Source organism: Dipodomys spectabilis, unplaced genomic scaffold (genome assembly GCF_019054845.1).
Source record: "Dipodomys spectabilis isolate Male_0828 unplaced genomic scaffold, ASM1905484v1 ptg000264l, whole genome shotgun sequence".
NCBI classification, from domain to species: Eukaryota; Metazoa; Chordata; class Mammalia; order Rodentia; family Heteromyidae; genus Dipodomys; species Dipodomys spectabilis.
In genome coordinates, this window is record NW_024870941.1 from 1,845,800 (window position 1) to 1,863,182 (window position 17,383).

General features: G+C 40.4%; 1 protein-coding gene across 3 annotated transcripts in view; it reads right to left on the minus strand.

Annotated features, from left to right (window-relative positions):
* Positions 1-17,383, minus strand: part of Adcy8 (adenylate cyclase 8) — a 196,116-nt gene that overhangs the window by 67,254 nt on the left and 111,479 nt on the right. For all 3 annotated transcript variants that reach the window (XM_042699949.1, XM_042699948.1, XM_042699947.1), the window contains exon 7: positions 15,212-15,482. In XM_042699949.1, coding sequence (XP_042555883.1) covers positions 15,212-15,482 — 271 coding nt within the window. The remainder of the gene's footprint in view (positions 1-15,211; positions 15,483-17,383) is intronic.

Below are 17,383 nucleotides of genomic sequence, written 5' to 3' on the forward strand. Positions count from 1 at the left end.
ATGCAGTTATATTCTGTGAAACCCAGGACACAGGATAAGTTAGCATTTGCTTTAGAGAAACACAAACTGGCAAAAGCTCACCTTAGGGGGGAAACAACACCCCTTTCCTCTTGGTAGGTGCACTGAACCCCTTTGGCTGAGGCATTTGGAGAATTGTTGCTTTAGACATGTTAGTTATGACTCTTTCTCTAAGCACATTCCAGGAATAAGAGAAAGAGAACAAAAGAAGGAACAGGAAGCCAATATATGAAAAGCCCACCAAAAAAGGATCATCTCCCACCAAGTAGAATCCACATTCTCAGGTGGCCTTTGCATGAATGATGTGGGGCTGGAGGGGAGGCATGTCTTGTGGCTTGCATTTTCTTTGTAAGCATTCCTCAAGACAGACAGTTAAAATGTGCCAGGCTGTGTGCTCTTTAAATTAGACAAATAGTGTTAAGGCTTTACTCTTCACAAATATGTCTCCCCACCTCTCAGACCATTATATATCTATATATTTATATAGATATATGTATGTGTATCATTTCCTTTAGGCAAAAAAAAAAAATGCAAGCAGTTCCAGTCTCCCACTGTCTCCCAGGGTTACGCAGCATGAGGTGCGGAAAAGCACAATCTTCATGGCTGGTAATCAGGTGTGGATACACAGACGTAGAGATTGCATTGGCGGCTGAGGACACACCGGGTGAGGCTTTGAGATGGTGTCTCCTGGTAATTCAACAGCTAGTGATAAAAGTCAGCGGGCTGGCTCTAGCCAGATGCCATGCTCAGTGACAGCTCCAACTGAAGACAGGTTCTTTGAAGAACAACGACACACAATCAGTCAGGCCCGAAGGGATGAAGGGATAGAGAAGCCCATATGATCGCCCGAGGGATTTCCTGGAGGACAGGAGAGGATGCAATGCCCCTGCACAGTGAGGAAGGGAAAACACTTCCTCAGCGTACATCCAAAGCCACGCTGGCTTTGCCTTGCCAGCCTGTCGGCCTGGCTAGGTTTAGAATTTCATCCACATGCCACGTGGCGGCATGTGAGAGGGAAGGAAGGATTTGGAGAGCCTCCTCCCCCACTCTTTATGTACTGATGGCTTCCTGTGTCAAGGCTTGCTCAAGAGCCGTGAGCTCACTGGGAGCTAAACCAGACCCACTGACTCCAAGGCCAGAGCTGGAGTCACCAGCTTTAAGTACTGGGTCCCAGGATTAAGGATCCTTCCCAAGGTATTGTTAGACACTCCTTTTAATCTTCCTGAGAACTGACACTGTATTCTAAGTTTTAGGTCTCAAAAAAAAATATCCCACAGCAAGGCCTCATCACCAGTACAACGAACTGAAACGTCTTTTCCTGCCTTAGGATAAAGGACAGAGCCGAATGCACCCACATGACAAAGCAAAATACACGCTCCTAGACCACTCAAGCAGTTGATTTGGGCTCCAAGTACCAAGGAGACGACTACAGAGAAAAAAGATAGATGTGAATGGGAGGCATGGCAGGCGGAGAGGCAAGAAGGCTGTAGTGGAGAGAAGGATGCAGGGATCAATGTGGCAGAAAATTGGCCAGGTGGATCCATGCAGGGTCAGAGGACTAGAGATCTTGGGAATCATTGTGATTCTGCAGCATCCCAGGAAGCGGAGGAGGCAGGACTTGCAGAAACATACTGGATTTCTCATGGCTTCTTGGGCAGAAATTCTTTCCCCACAGCTTGAAAATGGCAAAAAAAAAAAAAAAAAACCCTTACCATTGTAGCTTGGAGAGGAAGGGGGAAGGATGCTCAGAGTGCCCTTGTCTGGGCACACTTCCAGAGTCTAACGGCAGTAATACCTATGCCGAGCACAGTCAAGGTACCTCTAACACGTTCTGTAATTTGGGTTTTTAATAAATCTTAGGTTTTGAGTTAAGTTAGCCTAATCCGTTCTATCAATTGCTCTGGCCGCCAGTGGCTCCAAGCTTTCTATTTCCCACAGCGAGCAACTTTCGGATGTGCTTTTTGGGGACTGATTTATAGAAAGCACAGTAGTAGCAGCAGCTAGATAGCAGCAAGGATCATTATGGCAGCTCTAAAACAGGAGCATTATTTCATAAAAGGGAGTCTATTTTTTTCCAACCAAAATGACATAATCTCCAACTAAAAGGCAATCTTTTCACATGGAATGTATTCAATGGAATGGATCATTCTCTACTTCCCCTTTTATTTTTCTTAGGCTGGACAAAGGTGGACTGCTGAAAATGTCATCAGGGACGAATGCTAGTCTGTAGGAGACACTTGTAAACTAGGAGAGATACCACTTCCTGGCTGCCTAAGCAGTGTTCATTCAGAGAAGGATTTTTTTTTGCTGCCATTGGCTGGTTCTGTAGGGCAAAGACCAATGGAACCTCCTTTCACCACATTCTATTGGCTGACTGTGTGATTGCTTCAAGTGGCAATGAATTTGGAATCCTCCTTCTTCCCTTTATCACTGCTGGCCAGGAAGGAGGTCCTTTCTTTAAGTTGTCAAGAACACGTGGAAAACTCTTTCCCTGTCTAAGAAGTTATTTTTATTCCTCATAATTATATTACTAAGATTTAATAAATAGAGTCGTCTCAGTGATGCTTTTCTTACATTTTGCTTGGTGATTTCATGTGACACTTAATGATAGGTGTTATTTGATCAGCAATCTCTCTAGTATTTATCTCATCCTTTCTGTACACAGGTGTTCAAGAAAAGACCAGATACAGCTTAGGAAAGGGGGCATTTTAAAACCACCAGTGCAAAGGGTATATGATCTTGGGGTGACTGTAGTTTGGGGACTCTCTACACTGTCCTACTCTTCATCAGTGAAGCATAAGAAAAAGAATAAGAAGAAGAAGTGTTTATCTTTCTGGGATAAGGGATAATTTTGCCAACATCAGAAATCCATGTACCAGTACCTTCACAGTGATTAATTTGTAGGCAGTACTGGGGAATTTTATAACATATCTTCTTTGCCTCTATAGGATCATACTCTTAAGAGCTATTTTTAATTGAATAGAACTTTTCCATTTTAAGAGTTATAGTATTATTGTGAGCTAGACTGGTATCAGGTTAAAATAATCGCTATGCTTTCAAATATGATTCTTAGAGGTTTTAAAAGACCTCCAAACTGCTGAAACGGTTCATTTGTATAAACAATTGGCCAGAGAATAAGAAACACAAGTGGATAAAAATGGAAGGAAATGGCAAATGCCATCAAAATATATTACATATGATTATAAATGAATGCACATATTAAATATACATCTCAGTACATAACTATACACACAATAACAATATGTGCAATTAATTATGTACATTAATTGGTGGTTTTGGTTTGAGAGGTCAGATTGGAGTATTGATTTTATAACTATTTGATGTTTACGTTTCTACTATAATGGGACATTATTATAATGTTATAAATCAAAGATGTTATAAATAATGCTATTTATTTGCCTTAGCTTGTGTTTTAGCTATTTGAGAGCTCAGAATGGAGCAGCGGCAATGTCAAAGGTTTTGCTGGGTTGACCTCGAAATGTAGAATTTCTTCACAAAATAGCTGTGCTTAAGTCCATCAGAAATTACTTTTTCCCTTACAGGTGTATAAGACAAATGAAAGCCAAGATGAGAACCAGATCCTTCCTGCAGCCAGGTTTCTGCAGACAGAGCCTCAGGTGAGAGTCTGGGAGGGCTAATGGAAATCACAGTGACACAGTCTGGATAGTACGTTGTATGCTGCACTGAGCAGGGCAGGATGGCCACGGATCCTGTAAGCTCAGCATCTTTTTAAATAACATAAAGATGCTTCTTTGGGCTTTGCCTTGTATCTATGTACCTGCTGAAGCCCTATTTTTTCCCCAGTATATTTCATCACGTCATGGATGGTTATAAGCTTTATTGTTCGCCCATCAACTTATTATAGCAAATAAAATCTTAATTAGGTTTCAGGTAGAAAGTCTTCTAGCTAAATGCATACAGTTGGATTAAGTCCAAAAATTCTTCAGCATGCATGGATCACATATTCCAATATCCAGATACCTGCTACAGAATTCCCACGGATCGTGCCAGTCAGCTCACATGGTTTTAGTGCTGGAGGTTCTGTTTCATTACCAGATCATCCTGAATCACTCAAATCTGCATTGTCCTAGCTACTCAGGAGGCTGAGATCTGAGGATTTGTGGTTTGAAGCCAGCCCAGGCAGTCTGTGAGACTCTAATTTCTAAGAAACTACTCAGAAAAACCTGCTAAATGGTGCTCTGGCTCAAGTGGTAGAGCACCAACCTTGAGCACAAAGAGGCTCAGAGAGAGCATCCGGGCCCTGAGTTCAAGCCCCAAGACAGACAAAATAAATATCTGTATTGTGCAAGTATTTTCCTTTCCTACAAAGCTTCCTTTTCTTGAGTTGCTTCTATGTTCCATGTTCTATGGAATGAAAAGTATTCTACAACTCTTGCTTGTTCTCATTCACAACTTCTAATGAATAAGTTGAAAGACTGGATGACTTTATAGGAAGAGTATTTCTTGCCAGTGTTTCTGTTCTTTTGCTACCAGAGTCCCTTATTTTTTCCTCCTCTTTCTCAAATGGACCCTAAATTTAGAAAGATTTCATTTGTTAAACTCAATTAAATAAAATGTAGTCTCCTGCTGAGTGCTTAATCCAATGGCATGCTGTGGTCCAGCACTCCCATGCTAGCTGGTAGTCCACCCAAGAGCAAGAATCCTTACATGCTGCTTATGATGCTTCTCAATGCAAAGTTTCACTTGGAGTTTTGGAGTCTTGAGCCTGCCTCCTCCATTACTATTTCCCTCCCCGCCTTTTGTGGCTTCTAGGGTACCAGAGACCACATATTACAAAGTGGTTACCATGATCCTTCGGCTTGTTTTCCATAAGCAGATCTGTAGAGGGTTCAAGTCATTATCGAATAGACCATGATCATTTTTCAACTCCCTAGGGAGATGATCATGGACGCCTTCAGATTTGGCTACAAGAAGTTGTGATGGAGGTCTCAAGGTATGGGCCAGCTCACTGATTATTTGAAAAGAACCTAGAGAGGATGCCGAGCTCAGGCATGCATGGGCCATCTCTGTAGCCTTTCTTCTCATATGTTGAGAAGGGCTATACTTTCCCTGTGGCTATACTTTTCTGTTTCATGTTCTAGTCTAGATTAGGAGGGACAATGGCTGCCTCAACTGACCAGGTTTACCACCCTTTCATGGCAGCATCTCTTGAGCCCGACTTAACCTTCTCTGAGGCCTCATCTCAAACTCATCCCTCATGGGAATGAATTGTGGAAAAGGCAGAGACCTTAGTTTGAGGTTCCTTTGCAATGCTGCCATCCTATAGAATACAGAAATAATAATAAGTTCCAATAAGAGCATCTCATCTGCATGAGAAACCGATTCCTTTTCAATATTTTTGGTAAAAATCCATGTCCAATCTTCAAAAGAGATGGGTCCTTATTTAAAAACTCAAGCTGTTTTGTGTTCTTTCATGACAATTTATAATTACACATAATTACAGGGTACAGTGATGTTATGTATATAGTTGGATAATTGACTCAGTCTAATTTACATATTAATCATCATTCATTCATTTTAAGAAAGCTAACTCCTTGGGAAGGTCCAGAGGTGATCTAGTCTGCAACGGTGCATTCAGAGATTCAGAGAAAAAAATGAGACTGTGTTTGGAGGCTGGAGAGCAGAAATTTACTTAAATGGGAGTAATAATTCTTTCATGGTAAAAAAAGTAGCATTGAAGTGACTCTTTGGAGAATATCTACTAAGGGTCTCCCAAAGCCCAAATATAACTCTTCCATTCTTACAGCAATGGAGGTGGTTAAAAAATAAACCATTCCCCATAAGCAAGGTAGTGAGTAAAGATATTCCCTGTCCAATGACGAGAAAAGGATGTCATGCTCAAATGTTTCATAAAGTTTTTAAAGACAGGAATTCTACTTACTTTTTCTTTTTTCTCTCTCTACCCTCTTTCCTTCCTTGCTTCCCCCTCCCTCTCCCCCTCCCTTCCTTCCTTCCTTTCTTCTTTCTTTCCTTTTCCTTCCTCCTTCCCTCAGTCCATCCCTTCCTCCTTCCCTCCTTCTTTTTTCTCTCTCTTCCTCCCTGCCTTCTTTTTCCTCTCTTTCTTTCATCTTTCTTGAGGTATGGTCTATTCTCCAAATAAAGGATTGTACAATGAAGATCTGCATTGGGAAGACATTTTATTATATATATATGTGTGCAATTTTCATAATAGTTTCATAGCTTCTCCCCTGGAAAATGAAGTAATAAAGATCAGAATGCTTTTTCTGTTTTCTGAAGGAATAATTCAGGTGTTTCTAAGTAGCCTAGTGAGGGATTCAGGTGGTCAAATGATCTAAGCGCAAGGCCCAGGTCTTTAGGACTATTGTTGCTCCCTCATGTTAGGCAAAACTGGGAGTTACCAAATATTATCTGGATGTTACAACAGATCAGGGCTAAGAGATTGCTGAAATGTGATCATTGTGCTTAGGCATATTGTGATCTGAGATATTAATGTCTTTGTGATGAGGAGGAAAAACATGCTGAAGGCAAGACTCTCCTTGTGCTTCCTGGCCTTTCTAGCTAGGAGGATCCCTACCTACCTGAATCCCACTCTCTCACCCTTGATCTTTCCACCAATATTAGTAAGTTAGTTCATTAAAATGATGCATTTGTTGTCGTCGTGTTTAAACTTTGAATATTTAAATATTTAAGCATACTGGTAGGTCCTTTCCCTGTTGGCATCACAATTCTCTCCTCTTGCTTCTGTTTATCCTACTTGAGATCATGGCTTGAGGCACTCACACTGGTGTCATTCTCTTTTGGATGGTGGCCAAGGTGGCTGAACTTCTAGGCCCAACAATAATTCAAAATGACATGGTAGATATCCCAGGGTAGATGATTAAGAGCCTAAAGGACTCTCCAACATCCTGGAATTTTATTCCCAACCCCTGATCCAAGGATCCTAGTTAGGATAGCTGGGGTAAATAGCTTGCCAGGTTCTTTTCAGTTGGTTCTAGATTTTTGACAATGATAATTTTTGAATTCTTCAGAATGAAGGTCCTAATCCTAGCCAGGGAAATATGATTTCCTTGAATCATTACATATCCAAATCACTTTTAATTAAAGAAAATGGTGAATTTCTATAGAGTGGGTTGTAGCATTCATTGATATGTGACCACTTGGAAGTGACATGGTTGGAAGCAAATTGTCAATTGAAGTTTTAAATTTTCAAATATCATATTCATTGTGTATGATACATACACAAAGTTAGCCTTAAGTTCATCTTGGGCCTGGGGTAGTTAAGACCTAGGTGGAAGGATTCCCACTTCACATGTGACTTGTGATTGAGGAAAACAAATTGAGACTTTAATGGTTTGTCTACAGGGATGCAGATTAGGTGTGAGTCAATGTACTCTTAGCCCTGAAATGCTGGGTTATAATGTCATAAGCTAGACAGGAATAGAGAGGAAATGTCATAAGGGCTAGAGAGGGAATCATCTTTATCCCATTGACAGAATGACTATGAGTGCATCCACAGTCTGGGGAATTTCGGCCCAGAAAGTGAGTAAGCAAGTATATAGCAGGACATAAGCTACTCAGCTTTCTTGTGAACGTCAAAGATGTACATTATATGCACATATGTCAATAGAACAATAACATTCATTAAAACTGTAAAGAAGGAGCAAAGAATAAGAAAAAATGAATGGGAAAATGGTCAAAGTATAATTAACGTGCATTCATGGAAATGTCACAAAACCCCTATCATAAAATTAATATACATGGATAAAAATCAAATTAAAAATATTTTAAAAATCAGAAATGCTATGAAAGAAAAGAAAGACCATGTGGGTGTGCATGTATATATATATATTTAGATGTATGCATTTTCTCAGTGAAAATTTAGAGAAAATTTAAACATAAGAAATGTGTAAATTTAGATCCCTTAAGGTTCAGAAGTAACTCTTCTTATTTAAACAGATGGAAACGTGCTCCATATTGAGTTATTGAAAACATGGTCATGGTTGAAAGTTTAAGTTTATCAGGATGGGTGGATTTGGACTCCTATTACACAATGTGTTATACAATTTAGGTATTGCTCCTTTCCTTAATTTCCTTCCAAAGAGCTATAATTACTGACCCTAAAGAATCCAGGCTGTCTTACTTTTTACAGTTGTAGTATACAGGGTAAAACTGAAACCAGAAGAAAATACCACATTGCAGTCAAACTATTATATCCTTAGGACCTCATGGCCTCCATTTCCTGTTCTTGCAGCTTCTACTTCCTGTCCTTTCAGCTTCCTCTTTCCATGACCCACCTCCCAAACACTCACTTTGCTTCTGGAAATGTGTAATTCATTTAGTATTTCTACAGTGATATCATCTTCAGCATTCGTTTTTTGAGTTTATCTCTTAAGAATGAGCCAGCAGTTTCATATCACCATTGTTTGGACTCCAGGGTGTGTAGAGAAGGGGTGTTGATGTCATCAATGATGCATCCAAATCCCAATTATCTCATAGCATGGAAGATTCCTTAAGAGCCAGTCACCAAGTGACCAAAGTCAGAGTGAAACGATACTCTAGGAAATCCAGCCGTTCACAACTAGGAATTCACACTAGCAGTTGGGGATCCTTGAGAAGTGAATGGACTTTCAAAGGTGCCTTTCCCCAAAATAAGCCACCATCATTCCTCACTCCTTCCCACATTACTTGAAGTAAGACTAAGCACACACATACATAATAAGCCCTATGAGGCTGTTCAGGCCTTCAAAGCATCAAGTATCAAAATAATACTCCTCTGTCAGGGGGAATACTTCTGTCCTTTGTAAGGAAATGGATGGATGGAGAAAAAAGATGTGTTCGATGAAGTCAGTTGGCCTCAGACAAAGGGTTCATGTGGAAGTTAGATCTGAATTAAACATATATGAAAACACACACAGGGTCATATGCATATAAATATATATATACAAACAAATTAATTTGAATGAATAGTAGAAAGCTGGAGTGTGTGTTGTTGGGAAGTGGAGGCAGACAAAAGGCGAAGAGGAAGGATGGGCGAATGCAGTCATAATATTAACTGTATGTGAAAATGGAACTAGGTAACTTGAGGGGACAGGGGTATTCAAATAGATGGGGAAGAATGACGAAATGAAGACTGTTGATCAAGATTCATCACTCTCATAAACTGATGTGTTGAATTGAGAGCTCTTTTTACAATCACCTATAAAAAAAGAAAGCCAAAAGAGGAAAATAAAGAAATAGCAAGTGTTTTTGCTTTGGTTGCAATTCAATCACCTGAGAGCAACGAGAATTCTCTGTGTGCAGGGCAGTAACACTGAGGTGCACGACACATGTTCCAAGTTGCACGAACAAAACAGAATGCAAAAATCAGTGATGCTGAGCGCAACTGTGTGTGGGAAGAAAACCTCTCATTGATTTGAACTGCCTTGGGCCAAAACAATGTAAAATCTAGTACCAAAAAGCAAGGGAATGATCCAGTATAACTCACTGATGAAATTTTCTATCTTACCATAGTCCTTGCCAAAATGGACACCAGGATTTGTATAAAGTATATCTCATTCCTTTGCTTTCAAATTGAAAAAAGTAAGTCAAGATAATAATAAAGATTTTTTATTTTGCTCTTTCACTTCTTAACCTATTTTCACATATTTAAAAATAGATTTTCTGTCTCATTTTAAAAGTTCTATTTACACATTTGTCAACTCCTGTTAGTCAGGGGAATAGTTTATGATTTTTCAAGCAAACCTTGCTAAGAGTCTGAGTAGTTTATTTAGAAAAGTTTCAGTCAGTTATTGGCTGCAGAGTAATGGCAAGCAGCATATTGTATGTTTGCCAATAAAAGAGGCAGGGTGGCTGGGGGCCAGTGGCCCACGCCTATAATCCTAGCTATTCAGGAGGCTGAGATCTGAGGATCATGGTTAAAAGCCAGACCCGGCAGGAAAGTCTGTGAGACTCTTATCTCCAGTAAACCACCAGAAAACCGGAAGTGGTGCTGTGGCTGAAGTGGTAGAGCGCTAGCCTTGAGCAAAACTGCTGAAGGACAGTGTCCAAGCTCAGAGTTCAAGCTCCACGATCACCACCACCAACAAAAAAAGGGTAAAGATGTGAACAAATGAAGAGGAGATGAGGGCGGGGGAACACAGTCAACAATCCAATATACATCGTACAAACTTAAGAAGAGTGAGGGAAGGGATGGGTCGTGAGGGGAAGGATGGGTGAGAATGTTGAACGGGTGGCATTGATCAAGATATATTGTATTCACAAACTGCTTTGTTAAATGGCATCTCCTAGCCAGGCACCGGTGGCTCACACCTATAATCCTGGCTATTCAGGAGGCTGAGATCTGAGGCTCTCGGTTCAAAGTCAGCCTGGGCAGGAAAGCCCGAGAGACTCTGATCTGCAATAAACCACTCAGAAAACTGAAAGTGGTGCTGTGGCTCAAGTGTTAGAGCGCTAGCCTTGAGCTGAAGAGTTGAAGGACAGTGCCCAGGCCCAGAGTTCAAGCCCCACAACCACCACCACCACCACCAACAAAATGGCATCTCCTTTGCACAATGACTTAAAAAAAGAAGTTTAAGAAGTACGATTCTAAGGGAGATACCTACTCATATTTCCCTTTATCTTTTCCACCTCCATTTATTCCAGGAATCTTGCCAAAAGCAGGATAATTAGTCAAAGTTAATGGGTCAAATTGCCTGCTTAATCTACTCAATGTTCCTTAGAAAGCTTCAGATCCACTTGCCTGTGTGAAAGGCATGAAAAACCAGACTCCTCTAATGAGTCTCTCCAGATGAACTCAGCAGCTATCCTCAGAGTCAGGGCTAAAAGAGCCTAGGGAGTTGTATCGTCAGACAAAGTTATGACACCAGAAGAGAACAGACTGACTGCAGGGAAATTCCCAAAGCCTTTCGTGTTCTCAACCGTAAGCCTGCAGATGTCTCATCCCATGATCCAATGTTACAGTCATTAAAAACAAATTACCTATGGAGAAATATTTGCCTCTAAATTTCTGCATCCTGAGACTGAAGATACACAATTAGATATTTAATCATTTATCACAGAAACAGTAAACTCTGAAAATACACAGTGCCTTTTTAGACCAACATCCAAACATCTGGATGTTTCAGATATTTTTTGTGTAGGCAACCAATATCCACTATAAGATATTAGATCTCATTAGCTGTCTAAATAATTTTTCTGCATGCATGGATGTGTGTGGAAGGTTCAGGTTAAGCCGTGGTTAGACAGAGAAGTCTACATTTTGGTCTTGAGTAGTACTGTGTCAGACTAAGACATTTCTAGTTTTCTTCCCTCATTCCTAGCTTCCTTCATCCTGAAACTCTGGGCTGAAACATCCCCCTCCCTTTTAAAGATCTTTCAAGATATCCTTGGATCAATCCTGGATTTTTACCAGTGTTCCAGGCAATGAAACATATTTGCTTCCTATTCATTGTGTGGGATGTAGGAAGCCCATTTGTGCTTGTGATATTCATGGTGATCCTATTAAGTTCAAGTTACCTAAGTAAGTCCTTCTGTTGAGTAGAGCTGATGAAAATGTACATGGAGGTAAGGGGTGTGTAGTTTTCTCTGTGTAACTTTTTCTTTACAAGCTCAGGAACAGTAACAGACAGATGTCTAGGCTCTTCTCAGACATGTGGGAAGAACGGATGTGGCAAGATGATGGTTCCATGAAATATGGAGACAGCACACAGGATTCAGAATGCCTACATGCGTCTCTCCTGGGATCTCACCCAACATAACTATCTAGTTAAAATGGTTAGTATCATTCATGTAGATTATAGAGCTATGTAAAAGTCTCACCCATGGGTACCCTCTGATAAATCATGAGTCTTAGAAGTGTTTTGTCTGATGAGTCCACTTTTGTCTCCCACAATCCATTCTCCAGAAAGCAGACAAAGTAACCTAAAACTCTGAATCAGATCATGTCACTACCCTGCTTAAAACCTTTCTGTCATTCCCCTTGAAACGAAACACAAGGTTCCACAAGGTTTACAGGTTTAGTTCCTCCCTGCTTTGGGCTTTTCTAATGTCCCTTTATTCCCTACTCATGATTTACCATCCACCTAGTGTTGGAGTTCTTGGAATCTCAGAGCTTAATCTTATCCACCCTGGCAAACTAGCTTCTGACTTCACCGTGTTACCAAATCTTCTTCGGGCCAGTGGTGTGCTTCAAATGATTCTGATTGGTAGTTTTAAGTCTTCAACTTCCCAGGCCTCGTGGCTGCACTTGACTTTGCTGATGATCCCCCATTCTCAAAATGTCCCTCCCGCCTGAGATGTCACACTCCCTCATTCTCTTCTACCCACTGCTTCTCCCTGCCACGCATCCATGGCTCCTTGCCTCTTCCATTTGGTGGTCTTCTCCTCTGTGTCTTCTCATTTGTGAGTTTCACATATCTCCTGTGGTGATTTCTGTCTCTCTCCTGCCTTCTGTTAGCACTCAAATGACAATGACCCTGTCAGGTCCTTACTTCTCAGCTTTCAGAAGCATTCATGCAGCCACCTTCAGACTCATCCTCCCCAATTTCTCAGAAGGCAGTGGGTCCTAAACAGAATTCCTTGTCTCCCCTTGTCAGTCAGTCTCCTCTTGCAGTATTGCTTATTTTAATTTGCAGATCCATCCATCATCCAGCCACTCATGTAAAAATCCCAGAGATGAAGCCTCACTAGTATGCTTCCTGGGCCACTCTCCTCTATTATTTCATTAATTCATTCAAGGAAGTTCAGTCAAACCAGATATTATTGTAACTATGGGTTGAACAGGATAATTCATGAGGTGTGTAACACACTGGCTGACCTTAACTCTAAATGTTTCATTACTCTCTTCTTCCTTCCTCTCCACTTCCCTCTCTCCTCTCCTTCTCCCCCCTTGTAGTTGGCATTAAATAGATGCTTGGTTAATCTCTAGTGCATGAGTGAGGAATGTCTCTATCTGCACATCTGTTGTACACATGGCACAGAATGTGACCCATGCAATGCGCTGTAATTAAAAATATTTCATAGCACACAATGTAAAAAAATAGGAGACAGAACATATGGCCAGTGTAGCTGGAAAATTAACAGTTAAGGGTTAGTATATTTTAATGTATTGGATACAAACATTCAGAAGGCCTGGGCTTGGATGGAATAAATTCACTGGAGAGTTTTAGCACCACATAGGCCCAGCAAAGAGTATGTCATGTATCAGAATTGTGCCCACGGTTTACTGACTTTTGGAGCTAAGCACAAATATAAACTCTAAGTGGCTGTGATCATTTTAATTGGTTCAATTATAAGGTTATTTATGAATGTCAGCACACATTCACTAGCTCTAAAGTCCAAAAAGCCATAATGAATTGAGGCTGTTCATGCAGAAGACATCACAGACTATTATATTTAGCCACAGCTCAGGCATTGTAAGAAATACATGATATAGTTAGACCCCAAGAACAATGAGCTTTGGTTAATAAACCATCTTCTAGAATAACCATTTGATGACACCAGCAAACATCTTTAGGAAACAGACAAGGAAATACTTCAATTATTCTTGCAAAGTTTTACTTGATGAAGTAATTATGAAATGAAATGGAGTAGCTGTATCTTTATTCTTGGTTCTCAATTATTAGAAGCAAGTGAGATTAGAATCATAAGAATAATTTCAGTCATCTAGACCAGCTTAAGTGGAGAGACTTTTCCAAAATGGAAAATAAGAATAAAATACCAAGAGTCAAGAAAGAGAAAACCATGCAAAAAGACTGAGGTATTCCGATGGAAGCATGTAGCTCCTTCTCACTAAACAACCAGCCTTCAGACTCAAGCTAAAAATAGGCCGAAGCAGCAGAGAGGACCATGTCAGTTGCCCACACACCCACTCCTCCTGGCATGTGACCATTGTTTATAAAAGAGCAAACTACCATGCACAACAATTCAGGAATGGAAAGAAGTTTGCTTTGAAACTGATGATGACTTGCATGGGAATAATATTTTTTTTAAATGAAAATTGAACACTCAGAAAAGAGCAGTCTTTTCCAAGGCATGTAGAACTAGATTCTACTTGCGGGCTTTCTAGTGAAATCCAGAAAACAGGAAGGAAATTACAGAAAAGCTCAGAATGCTTCACACATCTTTCAGACGCTGAAGAGAGAGACTTCCAGCCTTTTAACCTTTTCCGCTTTAAAGGTCTTTAAGCAAACAGATGTTTCTTATCTATACATCAATGAGAAATGTTCTGGTCTGTGGACATAAATGCATCTAGCCTTCAATGTCTCCATGAAATTCCAAGTGCTATCGGTCTGTTCTGTTACTTCATAGTTCTTTCCCTTCTGTTTGGCTTGGGAGCACATCAGCAACTCTCATATATTGGCTTTTCCCATTAGTCCATTGAAAAAGTACACTAGAGCCACACGGCGGATAACACAAATTCAACTATATGTGCTCTGTTTAAAGGGTGGAAGGGAAGACACACTGCAGATTTTCTGAACGTGGACATGACCCTGTAGAGCTTTCATTTTCTGGGGCTTCTCAGAATCAAAGCATTATCATTGGGTATAAAATGATTCTGATATTCGATGAAATAATAGAAATAATTTTGGTTATTCGTCAATTATTTCTTATGTATGAACGTCACAGACCGTGCTTCATACAAAATGTAAATCTCAAGATGTACCTCTTGCAGTGGGTGGCTTTGCAATTGCATATCACTGTTGCACCTACTTGCTCTTACTTTGAGTATCACCTGGTGTTGCTTTTCTGTTCCCAAATCAATAGCAACTTCTTGATTTTGTCTTGTGGAGGGAATCACGATTGCTGAGTGACAGCTGCCCGCAAACCAGATATTCTCCTGCTCTCGACCTCCTCCCTTAGTTTAATAACATCAGGCTTACCTTTTCCAATATGAGTGATATTTTTGATAAAAGTTATAATTCAGCTCTTCAGGACATGTAAATTTTAGCTCAAGAAAGGAGAAAAGAAAAGGAAGAGGATGAAAAAAAAACCTTATGGCATTTCTGCCATTTCCTGAAATTATGTACATAGGTTAATTCGTTCCCCAAGGGATTGCTTAATCACTTGCAATTAGAGTGCTCAGTGGAGAAAAGGTTAAAGACCAATGGGCTTTCTTTGTGATGTCTGGTTGCAGGTACACTCAGGCATTCATTTGCTGAGGAAGGAAAAGAGGAAGGGAGAGAGGACTTACATTCTGTTTCCCCACTATGTTATCAAAGGGAAGTTCAGGACTCCAGGATCCTTCGGTGAATGTTGCCCCACTGTTGCTCCGGTCTGCGGAGCTCACTGATTCCTTGACAATGTCTTCAGGCAGGGACAGCAAACTCTCTTCAGGCTGCTTAATCAAATAGGTCTCTATGTTATGCTTCCTCAGGAATTCATTCCTCTCTTTGCCATGGCCCTCTTCCACGTTATAGTCACCATTGAGGCAGTCCAGCGTGGCTTTGGAAATGTGAATCCTCCTGCGTATATACAGAACCTGTGTTATCTATCACATGATGCTTCTTGTCTGTGCAAAGCCAGCATCAGGGCCGCACATGGGCTTACTGTTAAAGATATGTCCTCAAGGACCACGTGCATGTGCACCACCATCCCCACCCTAACAGATAAAGATTCAAACAATAAGGACGTACAGGCATAAATCCATGAGCCAGATGACACTGACTACCGCAGGAGCCGCTGCATTCCCTAGTCAGTCCTACTGATCACACCCAAAACTCAACGCTGTTGAGTTTTCTTACGACTATCAGCATAATTAAGAAAATCTTGTCTATAAGAAAGCATCAAAGGGAAACTCCTGTGTAAAACTAATATATGTTAATACAAATGGAGAAAAAGAAAGAATGGACAAGATCTTGATTTCCCACCCCACCAGGGGTATTGATTATATTAGAACAAGTGATGTCTGATTGGCCAAACTATCATGCACCAATAGACGCCTTGTAGTTCTGGGGCTTTATCATCTCACTGCTCATATCTATATACCTAATTTCTGCAACTGGCCTACAATCATCTTAAGAATGATGTTAAGTTTTATAAGTCCCCAAAAATATACTTGAAGATCTTTTGGGAAAGTCTTGGTAAAATAAAATGTCCCCTATGTGTCTTGAAAAACGTAAAGGACCAAGTTTGGACCACATCCATGCTGGTAGCTGGCTAGACTTACAAGTTAAATGGTTCATTTCTGTACATTTGTTTGCCACAGTAACTCATCATTCAAGTTTTCTTTTTGTTTTGAATGACAAATACCTTAAGGAGTAAACGATTTGTGGGAATCAAGAGGTTCCATGTGAAGAAGAGTTTTCTGTTTTCCTAACTGCCTAACTCAACCAGTGGATTTGTGATATTCCGCTGTGACCTTGAAAGATGAGCAAGGTGCTCATAAACACAGACTTTATTGCTAGATTGCCTGGATTCAAATCCATGCTTTACCACTTGCTAGCTGAGAAGTCTTCAGACAAATGCTTCCGAGATCATTTTCTTACCCACGAAAGTGGTATAAACAATATACTTATCTCATAAGTTAATTATCATAAGTATGATGAGGGAATTTTTGTGAAGTAGTTAAAACAGTACATGGTGCATGCTATAAAAGCAGATACTTAATTAGGAGTATTCTCAAAGATGCCACTGTAATCACACTATTTGTGTATTTTCCATATCTTCTGAAGGACTCACAGGAGACCACCTAGGTTTTTTTTTCTTTTGACTATTTTTCTTATCTTTAAGTAGCTGTGGAGTTGCCATTCACTAAAGCAGGTTATTAATGCCGTGCGTCTTGATCGATGTCACTTCTTTTAGCATTCTCACCCACCTCTCCCGACCCAACCACCCTCTTACTCATATCAATTTTAAGTGATGTACTTTTTTGATGTGTACAATGTCTCTGGCTCTGTGTCATCCCTTCAATACCTTCACCCCACCCCTTCCTTTGTATTCTTTAATTCTGTGGTATAGACAATGGATTCTTGCTCGCATACTCTCCACATCCCATGAGACCAGCGGATGTCTGAATGGTGCCTTCTCTGCGTCCATTCTCTGACATTATTACTTCAAAGCTCAGCTGACAACCTTTCATTACTGTCCCCCATGCTTTCCTTTTTTAAATATGTATTTTATTGTTTTTGTAAAGGTGATGTACAGAGGGGTTACAGTCACACAAGTTAGGTGATAAGTACATTTCTTTTGAACAGTGTCACCTGTTCCCTCGATCTCTTCCTCCATAAGTTGTACAGTTCATTTTCAACAGTGTCAAGTGAGTATCCCTGCGGCATTTGTTCACCCTTTGTCACACCATTTCTGTGCTCTCCTTACCCTCCCAAAGACAGATAAATGAACAAACAAGACAAGGTAAACAAAAACT